This window comes from Halichondria panicea, chromosome 15 (genome assembly GCF_963675165.1).
Source record: "Halichondria panicea chromosome 15, odHalPani1.1, whole genome shotgun sequence".
Lineage (NCBI taxonomy): Eukaryota > Metazoa > Porifera > Demospongiae > Suberitida > Halichondriidae > Halichondria > Halichondria panicea.
Window position 1 is genome coordinate 2,053,935 of NC_087391.1, and position 14,952 is coordinate 2,068,886.

Genomic DNA, 14,952 nt, shown 5'->3' on the forward strand with positions numbered 1-14,952 from the left:
CGCAGTACACATGTGACCCACAGCTTGCTTGTACACTTACAAGGTAAACAACTCCACAACTCTTGTGCAGAGAGATATCTTGCAATGGCCACTGATTTAAGGGAAAGTCAAGAGTCTGTTCCTCCTTCTGCTCCCCCTATGCAATGGAGAGGACGACCAGCTAGTTATAATGAAGAGCCACCAAGGTATCAATCTCTCTCTGTGGACGACTCAGATCATCACAGGGGTCCTGAGGCACCTACACCAAGAGATAGGAGAAACACTCTCAACAGGTCGCTAGCATTTGCAGGTAATGTGATAACTGAACTGTTTTCTTGGCAACAAATGTTTCATGTTACCTTTGTACTCACTAGGAGCTTCAATTGGACATTTTTTCGGTGTTCACGATGACCCCACCACCAGAGGCCATAGACGCACAGGTACTTTCAGACAAGTTAACTACTCACCTGTACCCTATGTGGAAGGAGGAACACAAGATCCACCGCCACCGCCACCACCACAAAGACAGCAGTCACTTATTACTTCAACACTGAATAGAATGCGAAGAATAAGGGAGCCAACTAGAGATGAGGTAATGGGCAGCCTACCAAAGTTTTGGCCTGTAACAACCATCCTTATCGCATTGCTTGAGATTGGGCTGCTAATTGCGGTAATAGTATTGTTTGGCCTTGCACCGATTGCTTTTGTGCCAACTACTGTCAGTGACACCATTGTGGGTTTTAACAATCTGTCCGAATATCAGACAAGGGAAATTGTGCCAAACTTCTTTATTGGACCATCAAGCTCTTCTCTTGTTCACTCTGGAGCAATGTACACACCAGTAAGTTTTTTAATCTTTGTTAGGAATGTGTGCATGATCTGGCAATTTTTGAATTCTCTTTCAATGATATCCTTTGAATCACAGTGTATTAGGGACAATAGAGATTTTCAGCTGCTGGTAGCTAGGACAAGCTATGAAGAGAGTAAGTTGAGATGCTGTAAATCTGGTAGTCTCGAGCAGTGTGGCATGCTACCACAGGACATGTGAGTAATAAAATACTACATGTAGCTATAATTATACTGCATGGTTGTGCACATTGTTGCTTTTATGGAATACTTTGTAGTTTCAGAAATTGTATCATTGTGTGTGACACAATACTAGTGTGTGAAATTGCACAATCTACCCGGCAGTTGCATAGGCAAATACAGTGGCAGTGTGTTGGGTGGAGCTAGTCGATGTCGAGCAGAACTGAACAGTACAAGTGACTGCAATGGAGGGGTGGTTCTTCATCCATGCTGTGTGGGTATTCTTGGAGAGTGTTCTATCACGACAGAAGCAAACTGCACCTTTCAAGAAGGCTATTGGCACAAAGACAAACTTCTATGCAGCGAAGTGGACTGCTTTGCTGATACGTGTAGATTTGACTGGATTAATCGTACCATCAATGAAATCCCTGATCAAGGACTGAGGTTCGTCTCAGCCATCTTTCTCAATCATGGTGTTGTGACCTTGGTGATTGTGGGGTTTATCAAATTATACAACAGTTGGATGATTGAACGAAGAATTGGGTAAGAAAATTAGTGCATGCATGTGATTTAATAACAATTATGGTCACCCTCACAGGTTTTTGAGGTTCATTTGCATCTATTTTACATCGGGTGTTGGAGGATTTTTGCTGAGTGGAATATTTGACCCCACAAGTGTTTCTGTAAGCCGGTTGACATTTTTAACACGAACAAAATAAACTATTGGATTTGAATTCAGGTTGGAGGATCTGGTCCCCTCTTTGGTCTTATTGGAGTGTTACTTGTTGAGCTCCTCCAGAGTTGGAAGTGGGTGAAAAAGCCGTGCGTTGAGTTGATTAAAATGTTGGTGCTCATCGTCTTACTCTTGGGTAAGTTGTGAAACAGTATAGCTATTAGAATGCACACCCCTGTAACTTTCATCATAATTATGTGAATTGAGTCACGAACCAGTCTTCAATTTTGCAGCTATTGGGACTCTCCCCTACGTGGACAACTTCTCCCAAATTGGAGGGTTCATTTTTGGAGTACTGGCCTCGTTTATTTTTGTGCCGTACATCACTTTGGGCAAGTGGGACAGAGCCATCAAGTTATGCCTCATACTGACTTCTCTTCCGATTGTTATAACATTGTTTCTATTTGGTTTTGTGATATTCTATTTTAACACTGAACTAAACTTTTGTCCAGCATGTAGCTACATCAATTGTATTCCATACACCCCAACTTTTTGCAGTGAGTTCATTAGTAATATATTGTCTTTTATTCCCATACAATAACTGATTTTGTATCCACGAGTGTTTAACATTTATAATTATATGCGTACAAAAGTTTACTTTCACGGTGTAAAAAAGTGTTTGATAAAAGTGTATGCAATCAACATGTAAAAAGCTATTGCATGGGGCACCATAGATCTACATACAGAACCAAGTCTACTTATTTTTCTTAAAGACACTGCCCCTCTTTTTGTTTCCCAATCGCTTTGAGTTCATTGGTCCGGCTCCGGTCGAGCTTTTCTTGACTTCTCGTTGCTTGCTGGAAATAGTATGGCTACGAGATAAGTGTATGCCAACTGGTGGAGAATCAACGTCTTCATGAATTTGGTCCAACGACGTACCACGTGGTAAAGTTCTGGATACGCTTGGTATCCCAGGAACCACATCAACGAGTGATCGGTGCTGGCGGCCGAATGGATTTACACTTTGAGTGGGGTTACCAGTAGATGTAACAACAAAGCCTAAAGGAAGCGATCCACTAGTTCGACTATTCGACAAAATCTTTGGTGGACTGTCATTTTCCTGGGAACGTAACTTTTGAGGTATGCTAGTGGATGGGATGGCAGTGTGTTCATAATCGGGTGTGTTGTGTGATGTGGTGGACTGTGAAGATCTCGAGTTGGGTGTCTTTGGTGTAGAAGGTAAAGATATTGAAGTGTTTACAGAGGGGCTTTGTGAGCTGGTATTAGTGACACCGATGCTAGAAGGGGAAGAATTGTTCGTGTCGTGACGTGAGGAGCTTGGGGTTCTCGGAGAGCTTGATGTTGAAGTACCCTGAGAATTGCCACTTTCTTTCAGAAAAGAAGTGTTCAAGAAAATATCCGTACTAATTGGAGTTGTAAATGTAAAGTTCGTCTCTTGAATTTCTGGAGGGGTGCTAAATACCTTCGGGTTGAAAGTACTCACTCCAGATATATCTCCAATGTTGTCCTTCATATGTCCGGGCTTTTGTTTGGGTGTGTCTTCCTTTTCCAATTTTTGTTGTTCTTCATATTTCTCTGGCTTGTTTACTTTTGGTGGCTTAACAACTTTCACAGATGACTGACCAAATGTGGAACTACAGATATCTTCCTTCATTTCACTATCTTCTGGGTGCCATTCGTGTTTTGTAATTGTCTTGAAGATAGATTCGAGTTCACCACCTCCTCCACTGGCGTCTAATTGAACTGGAGTTATACCTAGAGTTGGAACACCAATCACTTTCTTAGTACGATGAGGAGGACTAGGGTTTACAGGTGCTTCCTCTTGCTCTTGTCGTTGCTGCTTTTGTTTCTCAGCATCATCTAATGTGATGGGCTCATCAGCCTTAAAGCTTGGCTTGCGTTTAACCCCTGACTTCTCTTTGTCTGAGTCCTTTCCTTTCTTTCTGAAGAAGCTTTGTCGCTTTTTGGACTTTTGTGGTTGAGATCTTTCTGTTTCAACTTGCAACAGTTGCTGCTGTCGATCTTCTTCCTTCTTGGCCAGTCCAGGATGGGTTGACAACGGGGGTGGGGGAGGCTGCAACTGCAGGGACTGGGGAATTACAAGTCGTTTGGGAGCTTCAGTTGGTGACGTAGCCTTCTGTTGAATCTTGTCAGAATCTTCTTCGCTGTTTTGTTGAAAGTTCAGAGGAATGGAGAGTTTCTTTGGAGCAGGGAGTGGTGACACCTTCATGCTAGATTTAACAACTGATGATTCGGGATTCGGTTCCTCTTCTTTTGTTTCCACTAAATGAGCCTTGAAAAGATCTGTAACAGTCGATGTACGCTTTGGAACTGGTGGAGGGACCCTCTTTTTCGTTTCTTCTTTCTCAACTTCTCCCCTGAGTCTTTCTTTCAAGGCTTTTTTCTTGTCTTCGATAGAGGGAAGATTCTTCAGTTCATTTTGTTGCTCAACCTTCAAATCCTTAGGGGGTTTCAAAGGTTGCGTGTGAGAATTTATGTTGGGAGTAGTACTTTCTTTCTGCTTAGGTGAATTATTGAAAGAACCGTCCACATTTTCAGATTGAGATTGGTTTGATTGTTTCAATTCTAGATCTTCTTTAGCATTAACTGAAACTTGTTCCAAATTCTTGACTGGAAGAACCATTGTCTCTCCATCTTTGAGGATAGAAGTCTCCTTTGCCTGAGTCGAACACACATGATCAGTTGGTTGATGGTCTATGCCCTCAGTGATTTCTGTGACAAAAAGCTGAGGCTCTTCTTCCGAAGGTGAATTTTCTTCTGTTGGTTTGGTTGAAGAGTTTTGTTCCTGCCATGCAGTTAGGACAGTTTGAGGGTTTGAATCAACGACTAAAGTTGATAATTCTGCTCCAGTGGTGACACCTTCTGTTTGATTGCTACCTGAAGACTCAGTTGTAGCAGTGTGAGTTGGAGCGCTTTGCTCATGCGATTCTGTATTCTTCTTATCTTGAAAATTGGAATCCGCAACTTGTAGGAGAGCATTTGGAGTTTCAGGTACGACAGGATCTTCTGGTTCTGTTTTTACTGCTTTAGGTAGCTGTGGCGAGTGATGAGCAGGAGCATATTTAATCTTTGGTCCTACTGCTTTGGGGGCAACTGCTTCTGGTACCACTGGCTCTTCCTGGAGACAGAGATATTTCACGTAAATGACACACCAATATTCGTACAGCTGCATGGCCATGCTTTGCATGTGGTTCACAACATTTTGCACCATACATATATAACACATGCATGCATGAAAATGTTTGCGAGCAAACCAAGTTGCTTGGAATTCGAAGATTGTATGAATGGTTGAATTTGCACTAAACATCTATAATTTTTATGTGTGTGCATATTATACTCACAGGTGTGTTAAGGAATACTTTGCCAATTCTGTTCTCAGTGTAAAATTCAATGGCAATTGGTAAAGTGGCGAATGTGTATCCATTGAGGACACACTCATTGTTGGGTGCCACAACAACCTGATAGTGATCAATATCCTCGCTACCTCTGTGAATAAAAAACAGTCAACAAATTTAGAAACCAGTCATGCAAGCTAATGAATACTGCATAATTGTACAATTAAGGTATTAATTTTATTGCCACATGCTATGAATAGTATAATAATTTCCTGTAAACACCTGCTTTATTAGCACTTTTACTAATTAAAAATAAGTTTGCACAAATTGTCAACATTCAATGACAAGCACATCTCTCTATGTACCGTATGATCGAGTGCAATTCAAGCTTATATATGTATATTATAACTTGGCCGTGGACCCCTGCCAGAATGTTGGCAGTGCCAATCAGTTTTGTCCACGTCATAGTGGGTGGTAACACCCCATATATTTTCCTATTATAGCATAAAATGAACGTGAAAAGAAGGATTTTTGACTCTAGCAAAGGCTAATTTTAGTGTTGAACCATACCTGGCTGCGAATGAACTCGGTTACAAGGAGCTCAGACCAAGCAAGAGCTAGCTAGCTGCGAATGAAAATATTTGCTACATGTGAATTTGGTTAATCTTGCACGTGGCTACATTCTTCAGTGCCATGGAATTGCTGCAATAGTGACCAGACGTTCCCTCTAGGACAAGTCTGCTCGCGAGACTATCTATTGCGTTGGTCAAGAACTGAAGGCTTGCACACTAGTCTGAAGCCAGAAGAGGCTCTCATCTACCTCTAAGATGCCATGGTCGTATGGCCGAGTAGCAATTGGAAGTACCATAGCAAGCACAAAGACTTCATCCAATCATCCTGACCATAATTATGACCATCATGGAGGTAGATGAGCTAGGGTCTCTTCTGGCTTCAGACTAGCCTTCTTGACCAAGGTAATAGAAGGCAAGAGATAGAAAAGAGAATGAGATTCCTCAGATTTTGTAGCATGAGTAAGCAAGCGCATGGCATGCACACTATCTATCACCCATGCAATTGACACCAGGCAGTATTTTTCGAGAAAAATCGGCCTGGGAATGAGGCTATATATAGAGTACTATCACTATTCTGGCTCTCTGAAGTACGACCACCTCGATATATCGGTAATTTGGTTTGGCATGGATTACTAGCTATTATTGCACAAAACTTTTTGTCCTGAAATCCGGCCACTTGCTATTCTGTATATATACTGGCCAGTACTGGCTGCTCCAAACTAAGTTTTCAATGTAATTTTAGACGTTTATTACGGTGTTTTGGGTGTGGTTTGGCAGATAAAATTGAATTTAGGTTCATTATCCTCGAGACAGAACCGCTAAATAAGTTATTAGAATCGAACCAAGCTGCACTGTCCAAGGGTGGCCGGATTAACAAGAACTACTGTACTTGTACAAAACTTTGATAACACCATTTGAATGGTCTCTTTCTAAGCTTTCCTAAACTGAATCGTTGATATGATTGCCCAAGTAGATCTAAGATCTTTTCTTACTCACTTTACTGATAGAATATAGTCTGCATCCGGCAATAGACTGTCACGGATGAGAAAAGATCCTTTGTCTCCAAGTTTTGCCAGTACTTGCTCTGCTTTCCTCTCACTAATAGCACCAACATACCAGCTGCAGGTACAGATAGCCTCAGGTTATGCATGACATTGTACTAATTTAATAAACAGTTGCAACTATAATTATGATAGTACAAGTATAGTACAGCAAACAGGACAGAAGTTATAATTATTATTATCTTGCAAATTGTTACTGATAGCTTACAATTCATCTTTAATCAGGCTGAGTCCTGGTTTCTTGTTTGGTGTAGAGGCTGCCATATTGCATGTAGCTAACTGGCTGGTGGTGGGCCGTTGGGAGAACAACAAGATGCTGTTATAGCTGCAACTCTAGGGGGAGGGGCTGGTCAATTTGCAATTTTGAGATGCAGCCGCGCCCTTCATTATTAAGTGTGACCTCAACAAAGCTACCAGATCTGGACCTAAGCTAAGAGCTGACTGATCTCGCTAGTATAGAGTAGATCTAAGCATGGCCACTGAAGACAAACGCAATTCCACCTCAGAAAAAGCAGGTAAGTTAGCTAGATCTATAATTTATATGTTGAAAGCTTGCATACCAGACACACCCAGTGTTGTGTTGACCTTTACTTCTTCTTTATATATTTAGACAATGAAGCTGAGGAGGAGATGGTCACTCCTGTGGACTGCTGTACAAGCAAGAATGCCTGCAAGAACTGCTGCTGTAGCTTCAACAACTACTGGAAATTTCTAGGTGGTGCCGCCATTGTGTGGATCTACCTCCTTCTGGGTGGCCTCTGTTTCAATGCTCTGGAGGGTCCCTTTGAGCAGGCAGGACTGGCTAGAATGGAGACTGAGCAAATAGAATCTGCTGCTGCATTAGCCCAAGAACTGAACACCTTCACACAATTCATTGTGAATTCGACCAACCTTTCGGAAGCAGAAGCTTTGAGCCTTACAAACACTCTGGTTGCCGTGTCCCAAAGGGTTGCCAATGCCGGTGTTAATACGTCACTGCCCGATCCAGTGTGGGACTTTGCATCTGCTGTGTTTTTTGCAAGCACTGTTGTGACCACTATTGGTAAGTACAAAACTATAATAAATAGCAGATGGACCACTAATTGCATTCCATTGTGCAGCCGCCACCCATAATACGATTATTATACCCACATATGCACCTTCTTCATTGTCTATACTGAGTTTTGATACAATAATAATGTCTCAGATCACACATCCACATCCACACCCACACACCCACTATATTATACAGGTTATGGTACGATATTCCCTGTGACTGATGGTGGAAAGATCCTATTCATCTTCTATGCCGTTGTCGGCATTCCCCTAGCCCTCATCTTCCTCAGCACTATTGGCTCCATATTGTCCGCCTGGTTGGACGCATCCCTCGCTCCTCTGGGCAGAAAGAAGGGCCCTCTTGTCGTGAAAGTTGTCGGCGCAATAATAAGCTTGCTGATCACACTTATCTTTTTCATTATCATTCCTGCAGCCATTTTTGTAGCCGTTGAAGGGTCGGACGAGTGGTCATACTTAAACAGTGTGTACTACTGTTTTGTTACTTTGACAACTGTCGGATTTGGTGATTTCTTACCTGGGACGGACGGTTCGAGAATTTCAGACAATGTAGCTTTGATTGGCCTGTACAGAATAATCACCGCAGTTTGGGTTTGGATTGGACTAGCCCTCTTAGCTACTCTTATCTCTGAACTTCAAGGCTTGTTCGAAGGTATTAGTAAAGCTATCCACAAGTACAACGTTCGTAGGAGAAAGAAGAGACGTTTCTCAGTGGCTAGTGATGGTAACCATGAGCTAACACATGTCGGATCACCACCTAAGTCTCGGGAGAACAGTACAGCACCACCTCAGTCTCCGGACAATAGTACAGCTGTTGACCCACCTCAAGATCCATAGTGTAGACACTCTTTTAATGACATTGAGTACTGTTAGTTTGCTAGTGTATTAAAAATACAATGGTTATCGTGTGCTTTTGTGAATTATTTATATTGCTCAGACAATAGATTACAAAGATAACAATAAATACTGTGTTGTCAGCAGGCACAAGTAAACGCAAAGACAAGTAACTTTGGGCCTACTTAGTTCTGAGTTTTCTTTTTTTTGACTGTTTCACTTCTACGTGACATATGGAGCCTGCAGGAATGAGAAGAATGGTATACTATTGCAACTAGCTCTTACATGACGGTTCAGTTACTAGATCATACAATGCAATTATAGTTACAGTAGTTGCCTTAATAGCTGTACAAAGCATAGATAGTTTATAAAACTCACGTTTCTTGATAGTGTTCCTAGTGTCCTTTATTGTCTCCATTCTGTTCCAGAGTTGGTCCTCATCCCCACTGCTTTCACAGTCAACAGTCTCAGTCTCAGTCTCAGGCAAACTTTTCATCTCTGGTAGATTAGGCTCCTGCATTGTATAAGAGCAAGAACACGGAGCTAGAAATATTTCGCTGGAAGTTTTATTTGACTACTACATACAATCAGTGCTTTCTAGTAACTTGATGATTGCTCAGATGGAAGATATTAATACTTGTTATTCAGAATAATAAACCACATGGCACATACACTTTTGGCACTGAAAAACGTTGGCGATATGGTGAGGATCACCTAATTTAAAAACCAAGGTTCTATGGAGTGCAAGGTTTACACTTGCATAGAATGATGGTTACCGTAATAGATAGCCACTCTCACAAAAACATGCATGCAGTAAGATCGCCAAACCAATTATTCCTCCCGTTCGCTAAATATAATGCTCACCAAATTTCCCGTAATACAATACACACAATACAGTGCACCCTTATAAGTAAAGAACACATGCCAGCCCGCTCACCTTGACCGATTCATTGCTGAAAAGCAAACAGCTGCACTGCAATTTGAGGTAGACCTGGATAGCAGGAAACACACAATTATGTAACTATATGCACACAATTCTCTCGGCAGTGAGCTGTATAAATTGTTATGAGTACTTAATTGCCAATAACTATGTATGACCTATTTCTTATATCAGTACCTGGTGCAGCAGCTTTGGTCTGTGTGCAGAGTAGACTCTGAGGTATCTATCGAGTCCTGTAGCAGCAATGAGAGACTGTTCCCCCTCTCCCCACTCTTCGATGCACCGCACCCCCCCACCAAATCCTCGGTAGCGGCTGACCACACCCCCTGTCCTCAGCTCTACCCTGCCCATCTCGCCAGCACTGTTTCCAACAAAGTAGGACCTGCCAGGAACGTTAGGTGGAAAGATTTAGGGGGAGGGTTAAAACCATACCAGAATAGTTGAAAAAGAGAAATACAACCTTGCAAATGCTCCATTACAAAGCAAATCTTAGAATAGCTTTTATTTTATTATTGAACGCATTTACAAGTACTGATTTTCAACTGCATGCATAGTGGTATGGTAGCTGAGTGTACGTACCTGCCATCTTGAGACATTTTGAGGGTTGTGATTGGATGCTCTCCAAACACTGTCGAGTACACTGGCCTCCTCTGAGCTCTGGTGTCATAGAGCCTCAACTGGCAACAAAAAAATGTATAACAGATGAATGATTCAACAATCGTTGCTATTGCATTATACGGTACTTACCAAAATGTTTACACGCAATCAATAAACAGGTACACATGCAAATTGTGTATAGAAGGTAAACATTTGAATATGCAGACACTATCTAATACTGGAACTTGTAGTACGGATTCGGCTCACTTGATGATGCCCAGTTCCTACGGCGATGACAGGCTGGTCCCCAGAGTTGAGAGTATAGCCAAGTCTGGTCACCCACACCGGGACACGGAGGTCCAACTTGTCATTTTTGACCTGAAATACCAATAATTAATGCTAGAGCTGTACGACTGAATAGTGTGTATTTTGCTCAATGAAAATACACTTCGTACAAATTCAAAATCTCTACACTATCACGTACTTTGTACGTGTATATCTCTCCTCACATTCTTGGCTTGAAATATTGGCTGATCCAGTTTGTTGCCGTCCCACACCTTCAAGTCATTTTCCTTCCCTCCCGTGGCCACTTGCAGCTGTGCTTTGGGACTGACTGCCATACAAGACACATCATCACCCACACATCGCTCCGTCTATATACAGTGCAGAAGAGTGAAATTGGCAGGTAATTTTCGGGGGCCGTTACTTTTGCAGATTTCAACTAAGCTACAAAATGTTCAACTACGAAAATGCATGTTTCATACACAAGTCTGCAAAAAAACTGACATCTTTCGAAAATATTACGAGTGAAATTCAAGCCAATTTGCGAAAAATGTGACCCTCCGTTAATAAATCAATTTTTGGCACAGAGAAGTTACTGGTTATTTTCGAGGTTTTTTCGAGGATTGACCTCGAACCTCGAAATGTGGTTTACTCTCTCTACTGTAGGGGTGTGGTCATTTGAACCACTATCCTTGAAAACAAATCCGCGAAATGTTTAGTTTAAGGTTACGGTCAACCGTTTGCTCATTAATTATTCATGAGCTAGATCTAGTGATCTTTCCAGCTAGAATGAGCTGGAAGTCCAGCTGAAACGCAGTAGTAATTTCATGGCTCGAATAGACATTTTTACTATAAAGCTTAGGTACAGTCTACTGTAGCTTCACTATATGCAGGGCGTGTAGAAGAGATATTTCGAAAAAAGGCTACTGAAAGCTCACAAGAGGCTGTTTTCCTTGGCTCTGGCCGCCATTTTAAGTGGAGTTAGTCTACATATTATTATTTTGTGAGAGTTTGTTGGCCTGGAAAGAAAAAAACGCTTCTACACGCCCTCCAGAATGGTAAGAAGCATCATATAAGACCAAGAACACAGAGCTAGAAGTGTTTTTGGAAGTTTAAAATGACTACTAGTTTTGTGTTGTTTCTAGTAACTTGATGATCGCTCAGAGCTTCCACTGGAAAATGTTTTGAAGACTGATTCTTGTCATACAGGATGATACACCGATATATTTATCATGTGTGTGCTTCAAATTTTTATCATAGTTTCACAAAAATCATTATAAGAAAATCATAAATTATTCATGAGCAAACTGTTTACCGCAACCTTAAGAAATCCGAAAAAATAACCCGCTATATGACGGTAGCAGAATATGAATGTGGATATCTGGCCATTTTGTATTATGTACACCACTTAACCAAAATCACTTAACCCTCAAAATAGGTTTTCCACGTTTACCTTGTCCGTGTCTAAAGGCCAGTAACACAGGCTGCCTCTGTCAGTGCAGGTGATGAGTACCCTAGGAGGGAGAGAGAAGGAGCTAGTTACATCCAGTTACCTTAGTGAAATATATGGGAGCATTATGCGTTTTGGTCGGCTTGGAAAACATTATATGATACTTATTTCCTCGATTAAACGTCACAATTTCAATGGGATTGTACAGGCTTCGAATAAAGTCTTAAATGTGAGATAGAAATTTATGCGACATGATAGCTAGCTAGCTTCTCGCATAAATAACATTAGTTATTATCATGCATAAATTTTTGTCTTTACTCACTCATTGTGTTTCCCCAGACCCACAAACTGCCCCTCTCCTCCAGTGCAGTCACACTCGGCTGTGAACAGACGATCCTGACAACTGAATTTCTGGACAATGCCATCTCTGCGTCCACAGTACAGGGCGTCATGTGATTCGTCTTCCCAGCACATGACGGTCACCTCTTTACGCTTGTCAGTCTGGGAGAGGGTGATGGAGGCAGGTAGATAGTTAGTGGCCCGTCCAGTGGGGAGACACACTCCTAGAAGATGGAGATAAATACAGTGTTTGCGTATGTCAAATACTGCTATTCAAGAATAATTATGCTGTCCTACCTTTCAAGACTCCTAGTGATGTTCCTATCCATACGTCTATAGGTGCTCTTGTTGACTCTAAACTAATTCCCTTGACTAAATCTGCCATGGCCAGCTAATTTACACGTGGTAGGTAAAGATCCTTATACAAGTAGATATAGACTGCTTTATGATTAAGACCTTTTTACCCTGACGATCCTCCTGACTCTGAGGTACCGTATAGCGCGAAATGTTCGAGGGGCTTAATTTTCGCGGATTTCGTGGGTTAGAATTCTATATGAAAATTAAGTCCACGAAAATTGTTCTTTAATTAGAATTACCTGCTATCGTGCAAATATTTAAAGGCGTGGCTTCCGGTAAGGAGTCATTCCGCGAACATTGTGCAACGAAATGGTTTTTAGAGGCCATTCCACAAAATATAAGTGCCTCGAAAATTTCGCGCTATACGGTATATCGGAGGCAGAGTGGGGAGGTACAGCGGTTTCAGAGTTCTTGCGCATCTCCAATGTCTAGAGCGGAAGTCACTGGTCACGTGATATTCCCAAACATTAAGGTTGCGCCTAAAATCAGTGCAGTGCTTTTCCAGAGCCTGGAGGTGTTGCTTTTCTTCACACTGTTCAGCTCTAGCTTCCTTTCTCTGACAAGCATGCTATATGCACTGGCTATATATATCATGCTCTTAAAATGGCTGTCATTTAATACTGATTCACAAATTCAACATATCAAGCAATAATTACTCAGTATAATTATTAGTCCAGAGATATTCGAGAAGATATCTGATTAGTCCTGTCTTCTCTTCTTGAACTTCTGTACTGCCTCTTGACGTTCCACTTGTATTGAAAAAGAAAGGGAATCCGACTAGAAAAACATTTGCAATGTGAAAAATTGCTAGGATTGGCCAGGGGAACCACAAAAAAGCGTGGAAACAAGAAATCCGACGAGAGCATAACTCCAATCCGTTACAACGTCATGAACATGTACAATACATAGTATATACACTGTGTTCCAGATCCATCTCTACCAGCTTCCATCCACATTATTCCATGCAGGTCACCAGTACGGTCCGTGCATGTTACTACGCATGGATGGACTGTGTGTACCTGTGCTCAACACTGCATGTATTAGGAACATCAATTCATCACAAATCATCATTATTATATGCGCACATTCCAAAATGGATGACTGTATAATAAAAAGATTGGTCATCACCCCACCAGTAAAAATTGCGTATTTATATTATAATGAAAGCACCACAGGTGCTGATGCCTCGGTGGAGATGCCAAAGCTATACATAACATGAAGCTACTAATAGCTTTTATACTGATGAACATTTTTGCAATAATTATTTTGCTGCCATGCAGACTCAAAGAGTGGGTAATGATCGACCATGATTGTTGTTAAAAACGATCGATGCCAAAAGTTCAAGTCTAAAATTAATGGCTGCCATCAACAGAGCCTTGCAGCTCTCTTCCTCACTCTTGCAGCTACCAATAGCTAGCGTTCTAGTGCAGAACTAACTACTAAGTAGAGTAGTAACACTCGGTAAACAAGTTTGGCTACGTGCTCTTCTGAAAAGGCTGCAATGGCATTCCAAGTAAGCAAAACTAGGCATAACTCGAGAACAAAGCATTATTTTGCAAATCCACGAATTAAAATCCAAGTAAACATGACTAGAAGCCTATAGAAACTCTTACTTGCACTTGATTCATCCTTGAGCAGCTGTAGCAGTCTACACAGACAGACACACAGACACACAACCGTATACCTCGCTTGCGCATGCGCACCGAGGCATAATTATTGGCTGGGAAAACAACCAGTTCATTAGCCTCGATCCCAGGCCGCACTTCCCAGTGCGGCCTGGGATCGAGGCTAATGAAAAGGCCGGTGAAGGAGGCTACCAGTTCATGTGATTGACGTTGTAACGGATTGGAGTTATGCTCTCGTCGGATTTCTTGTTTCCACGCTTTTTTGTGGTTCCTCTGGCCAATCCTAGCAATTTTTCACATTGCAAATGTTTTTCTAGTCGGATACCGTATAGCGCGAAATTTTCGAGGCACTTATATTTCGTGGATTAGCCTCTAAAAGCTATTTCGTTGCACAATGTTCGCGGAATGACTGCTTACCGGAAGCCACGCCTTTAAATCTATGCATGCTATAGCAGGTAATTCAATTTTTGTGGACTTAATTTTCGTGTAGGATTCTAACCCACGAAATCCGCGAAAATTAAGCCCCTCGAAAATTTCGCGCTATACGGTATACCTTTGATTGAACCCAGAGGAGGTCGGACATCACTTGAACTTTCACTAATTAGACTCTATGACCTTTTAATGACATTCCAGGCCAAATTGCTTTTCGTTTTTGCTGACTCAGTAGTAAAACATGACTGGATCCAGAGGAGGGAGGACACGATTAACCTTAGCTCTAATTAGCTAATTATCGCGACCTTTTAATTACATTCTTTGAACGATTCATCTTTTCTTTTTTTATAACCTC

At 41.6% G+C, this 14,952-nt stretch overlaps 4 protein-coding genes across 4 annotated transcripts; 2 read left to right on the top strand and 2 right to left on the bottom strand.

The window, feature by feature from the left end:
- The first annotated feature begins 1 nt into the window (after nt 1).
- On the top strand, nt 2-2,380 carry LOC135348823 (inactive rhomboid protein 1-like). The gene is made up of 7 exons (XM_064547181.1): nt 2-289; nt 354-820; nt 905-1,023; nt 1,171-1,548; nt 1,604-1,688; nt 1,745-1,874; nt 1,972-2,380. The coding sequence occupies exons 1-7, from the start codon at nt 85-87 to the stop codon at nt 2,277-2,279; spliced, it is 1,692 nt and encodes a 563-aa protein (XP_064403251.1). The 5' UTR covers nt 2-84; the 3' UTR covers nt 2,280-2,380.
- On the bottom strand, nt 2,284-7,055 carry LOC135348776 (nuclear pore complex protein DDB_G0274915-like). Its single transcript, XM_064547105.1, has 4 exons — nt 6,897-7,055; nt 6,624-6,746; nt 5,062-5,206; nt 2,284-4,838 (listed from the first exon to the last, which is right to left on the bottom strand). The coding sequence occupies exons 1-4, from the start codon at nt 6,950-6,952 to the stop codon at nt 2,433-2,435; spliced, it is 2,730 nt and encodes a 909-aa protein (XP_064403175.1). The 5' UTR covers nt 6,953-7,055; the 3' UTR covers nt 2,284-2,432.
- Nucleotides 7,047-8,684, top strand: LOC135348885 (potassium channel subfamily K member 16-like). The gene is made up of 3 exons (XM_064547264.1): nt 7,047-7,203; nt 7,299-7,730; nt 7,920-8,684. Exons 1-3 carry the CDS (start codon nt 7,161-7,163, stop codon nt 8,576-8,578), a joined length of 1,134 nt encoding a protein of 377 aa, XP_064403334.1. The 5' UTR covers nt 7,047-7,160; the 3' UTR covers nt 8,579-8,684.
- LOC135348878 (WD repeat-containing protein 74-like) lies at nt 8,642-12,639 on the bottom strand. The gene is made up of 10 exons (XM_064547258.1): nt 12,481-12,639; nt 12,167-12,407; nt 11,848-11,908; nt 10,622-10,765; nt 10,380-10,490; nt 10,095-10,192; nt 9,693-9,897; nt 9,513-9,566; nt 8,954-9,089; nt 8,642-8,815 (listed from the first exon to the last, which is right to left on the bottom strand). The coding sequence occupies exons 1-10, from the start codon at nt 12,566-12,568 to the stop codon at nt 8,757-8,759; spliced, it is 1,197 nt and encodes a 398-aa protein (XP_064403328.1). The 5' UTR covers nt 12,569-12,639; the 3' UTR covers nt 8,642-8,756.
- Between the last annotated feature and the right edge of the window lie 2,313 nt (nt 12,640-14,952).

Coding starts and splice junctions, on each gene's coding strand:
- LOC135348823 (XM_064547181.1), top strand. CDS start 85: ATGGCCACTGATTTAAGGGAAAGTCAAGAGTCTGTTCCTCCTTCTGCT. Junction 290..353: donor CAGGTCGCTAGCATTTGCAG/GTAATGTGATAA, acceptor TGTACTCACTAG/GAGCTTCAATTGGACATTTT. Junction 1,549..1,603: donor ATGATTGAACGAAGAATTGG/GTAAGAAAATTA, acceptor TCACCCTCACAG/GTTTTTGAGGTTCATTTGCA.
- LOC135348776 (XM_064547105.1), bottom strand. CDS start 6,952: ATGGCAGCCTCTACACCAAACAAGAAACCAGGACTCAGCCTGATTAAA. Junction 6,747..6,896: donor AGCCTGATTAAAGATGAATT/GTAAGCTATCAG, acceptor CTGTACCTGCAG/CTGGTATGTTGGTGCTATTA. Junction 4,839..5,061: donor AAGTATTCCTTAACACACCT/GTGAGTATAATA, acceptor CTCTGTCTCCAG/GAAGAGCCAGTGGTACCAGA.
- LOC135348885 (XM_064547264.1), top strand. CDS start 7,161: ATGGCCACTGAAGACAAACGCAATTCCACCTCAGAAAAAGCAG. Junction 7,204..7,298: donor TTCCACCTCAGAAAAAGCAG/GTAAGTTAGCTA, acceptor TTATATATTTAG/ACAATGAAGCTGAGGAGGAG. Junction 7,731..7,919: donor CACTGTTGTGACCACTATTG/GTAAGTACAAAA, acceptor TATATTATACAG/GTTATGGTACGATATTCCCT.
- LOC135348878 (XM_064547258.1), bottom strand. CDS start 12,568: ATGGCAGATTTAGTCAAGGGAATTAGTTTAGAGTCAACAAGAGCACCT. Junction 11,909..12,166: donor GGTCTGGGGAAACACAATGA/GTGAGTAAAGAC, acceptor TCTCCCTCCTAG/GGTACTCATCACCTGCACTG. Junction 10,193..10,379: donor TAGGAACTGGGCATCATCAA/GTGAGCCGAATC, acceptor TTTTGTTGCCAG/TTGAGGCTCTATGACACCAG.